General features: G+C 41.3%; 2 protein-coding genes across 2 annotated transcripts; both read left to right on the top strand.

The window, feature by feature from the left end:
- On the top strand, positions 1-591 carry LOC148803958 (uncharacterized). Its single transcript, XM_088898715.1, has one exon. It carries the CDS (start codon positions 1-3, stop codon positions 589-591), a length of 591 nt encoding a protein of 196 aa, XP_088754841.1.
- Positions 592-1,949: 1,358 nt separating this feature from the next.
- Positions 1,950-2,357, top strand: LOC148803957 (uncharacterized). Its single transcript, XM_088898710.1, has one exon. The coding sequence runs from the start codon at positions 1,950-1,952 to the stop codon at positions 2,355-2,357; it is 408 nt and encodes a 135-aa protein (XP_088754836.1).
- The last annotated feature ends 1,225 nt before the right edge of the window (positions 2,358-3,582 follow it).

The raw sequence follows: 3,582 nt of genomic DNA, 5'->3' as shown, positions 1-3,582 counted from the left end.
ATGTACAAGGTAGCGGCCAATGGACTTGCAGAGGCCTTCAACAAAACTCTCTATAAGTTACTTGAGAAGATTGTGTATTGGCATGAAAGTTTGGATGAGGCCTTATGGGCTTATCGAACATCTTACCACACCGCTACAAATGCAACTTCTTTTGCTTTAGTATATGGTGTAAAAGTTGTACTTCCCTTAGAGAGACAAATGGACTCCCTAAGGATGGCTATCCAAGTGGGAATTACAAAAGATGAGAATGCAAAGCTACAACTAGCTGATCTCGAAGCACTAGCTGATCTCGAAGCACTAGACGAGAAGAGGTTAGAAGCTCAACAAAGAAAAGAGTGCTACCAAGCTCGTTTGGCTCGTTTGTTCAACAAGAAAGTTCGTCTTCACTCCTTTAAGAAAGGAGATCTTGTCCTTGCTGTTCGACGACCTATTGTTCTCTCACACCGTTTAGGGAGGAAATTTGACCCTAAATGGGATAGGCCTCACACAGTGAAAGAAGTCTACACTAATGGTGTTTATCTCTTTGTCACACCAGAGGGTCTACGTCTTGGGCCCATTAATGGAAAGTACCTTAAGAGGTACTACCCATAGTCTTTTTCATTGTAACGCTTTTGGCCCGCATGAGCCTAAATTGTGAATGGATTAAAATAAATGTCAAACATAAATGTTTCTTCTTTCTTTTAAAGATAGAAAATGGGAACTTTAACTTTATTTTCTCAAATACGTCATTTACAATGCAAAAAAAATGAAGAAATTGGAAAATTCTCTCCAAAACATTCTATTGCTTGGGACCTTGGTGAATCCAATTGGCTTTCGAGAGAGACTCAAATGGCTCTAGAAGTTAAGTCCTCATCTTGTCTATGTCCTGCACTTCTTTGTTTGAAACTTTCGCTTGCCTTAGCTCATCATATCGAGCCTTAGCAGCTGCAAGTGCCACCTCAGCCTCTTGTTGGTCTTGGGAAAGGACACTATCTTGGGATAATAAGGAAAAATGTTTCTCCTCTATTTTTTGCCTCTCATCCCCACGTCCTTGAAACTTTTCCTCGATTTGACATCGCGCATATTCGACAATGGCAAGATCTGCTTTAATTTGATTCCTTTGACTATTGATAAAAAATGTGTTCTTCGCATGTGCAACTACCTTTGTTGATAAATTTGATAATTTTTCTCCTTTTGCTTTTTGATTGGAGAATTCTTAATGATATCTTTCTGAGCAAGATAATCCTCTACGCATGATAACAATGAATCAACTTTTTGAATCAAGAGAGAAGTATCAAGGTGGAAAACATCCTCAAGGACCTCTATAATCTAAGGAAACTTGGTTGTCCGCCAACCCTTCATGTAATTGAAACCTTTCTTGCTTATAGGCTCCAACTCATCTTTTAGGAAGCTTTTTATTCCTTCCATGTTAAGGAAGTGTGCACATGCCACAGAATCTCCAAAAGGACTAGTAGACCTCTTGGAGTAACTTGAAAACTCTGGCACTGTTTTATTTGTAAAAGGACCCCTTGAACAAGGAGAGGAAGAATTATGAGAATTGGAAGATATGGCACTATGAGAATGGTGGGATGAAAGGGATTGTGCTTCCTCAGTGTGCTCTTTGCTTTGCATATTAGAAAATGCATGCCCAAGTGCTTCATCATCAGGAGGAGAAAAGTCATTGATGCTATCTCTCAGTACATCCACTATATTCTCTATGACATCTGTGCCAATAGTATCGTCATAAGGTATCTCTGGGAATGGCTTCAAGTGATGATCCTCTGGCACAGATGGCTGTGAAAGGACAGGCACTGGCAGACTTCCTTGGAGATCACCCTATTCTAGCAGATTGGGAACTCTTCGAGAAGTAAAGAAAGAAGATGTTGTCAACTTTCTTCGAACTCACATTCTCAGCAGCATTGGTGACACAGATTTGTGACAAGTTTGGCATTAAGTAGAGGTTTTCAACCATGTACAAGGTAGCGGCCAATGGACTTGCAGAGGCCTTCAACAAAACTCTCTATAAGTTACTTGAGAAGATTGTGTATTGGCATGAAAGTTTGGATGAGGCCTTATGGGCTTATCGAACATCTTACCACACCGCTACAAATGCAATTTCTTTTGCTTTAGTATATGGTGTAAAAGTTGTACTTCCCTTAGAGAGACAAATGGACTCCCTAAGGATGGCTATCCAAGTGGGAATTACAAAAGATGAGAATGCAAAGCTACAACTAGCTGATCTCGAAGCACTAGACGAGAAGAGGTTAGAAGCTCAACAAAGAAAAGAGTGCTACCAAGCTCGTTTGGCTCGTTTGTTCAACAAGAAAGTTCGTCTTCGTGATGTTGCTTTACTTGTGTATATGTTGGAAAGACCCTGATAAATGCTTGCTAGCACAGGAGGAACCAAGCTATATGTAATGCCATGAGCTATTCGTGATGTTGCTTTGAATGTTCTAGGACGAAGAACGTTAAGGTCATTTGAGGGCAAGACAAAGCAACACAACCACAAAGCTAAGTAGGCTGCTATCTAGGCTTCATTCTCAACTACTTGATCCCTAAGAAATCCTAACCCAACAAATGGATTTTCTTTGCACCTCTTAGAACTGAGCTGCTTTCTTCTCATTTACAAAGGCCTATAGATTTTCCTGATTAAATAATATTCCTTGGTCTTCTTGTTGAAATCATATCCAAACTTGGCATCTTTATAATCCTGGAAAAAGTGAGGATTCAGAATTCTTTCATTTGTTGTATACCAGAACTCGAGCCAATCTGCATGAGTAACTCAGTCAGATCCTTTTTTGAAGGCAAGCTGAGCATAGGCTTCGAACAAATTTTGGCATGAACGAGGCAAACCATCTGGACTAGAAGACATTAGCTCCTCTAAGCTGGGAATCACTTCCTCATAATATTCTCCACCAATGGAAAGGCCTGAGATCTATCGAATGTCCCAAAGAGATATTCCGATTTCACATCGACTGGTCACAAAGGTGTTCGTTTCAGGGCACCAAACCTCACATAGGGCTCTATAAATGTTGTCGGGCCGACTATACACACAAGTAGCTGTATGGACCACTCGACTCAACTCTCTCATGTTCCCTATGTCTCGAAGATGGCTGAATACTTCACGACCCCAATCCCAAAATCCACTAAGATATTGAATCTCCCCTCTTGGGTTCAGATTAAAACCCCATTTCGTGGACCCTTGTCATATCTTCTCTACAATATAGAGAAATGGGCGATTGTTTGTAGTGGTATGGTGGAAGGGATGTTTTAAGCATGGGTGCCTAGACGTGGTAATATGATCCCCTTTGTGCATTTCATGGCTTCCGGGGTACCAACTAATCTCTGTCATCCTCAAAAGAGGTTCTGATTCAACTCCACTTTGACCATAGGGACCTTTCAGCGACTCGTCAACGACAACTACGAGCTCTGTGTAATGAGCACTCCTCGACCCATGAGCCTTTACCAGTACGTTAGGAAAGCGAAGGAACTATCCCTTCAATGCGGGATCCACATGCTCCATCATCCACCCTTCTTGAGGCACTCCTTGGCAGAGAAGGTGTAGGAGGTGATGAAGAGACATTGTGACAAGGTGAAACAGAA

This window comes from Nelumbo nucifera, chromosome 1 (genome assembly GCF_055504915.1).
Source record: "Nelumbo nucifera cultivar China Antique chromosome 1, China Antique-T2T, whole genome shotgun sequence".
In the NCBI taxonomy this organism is placed as follows: domain Eukaryota; kingdom Viridiplantae; phylum Streptophyta; class Magnoliopsida; order Proteales; family Nelumbonaceae; genus Nelumbo; species Nelumbo nucifera.
Note: the sequence above shows the minus strand (reverse complement) of the source record. Positions and strands in the feature narration are given on the sequence as shown.

Coding starts and splice junctions, on each gene's coding strand:
- LOC148803958 (XM_088898715.1), top strand. CDS start 1: ATGTACAAGGTAGCGGCCAATGGACTTGCAGAGGCCTTCAACAAAACT.
- LOC148803957 (XM_088898710.1), top strand. CDS start 1,950: ATGTACAAGGTAGCGGCCAATGGACTTGCAGAGGCCTTCAACAAAACT.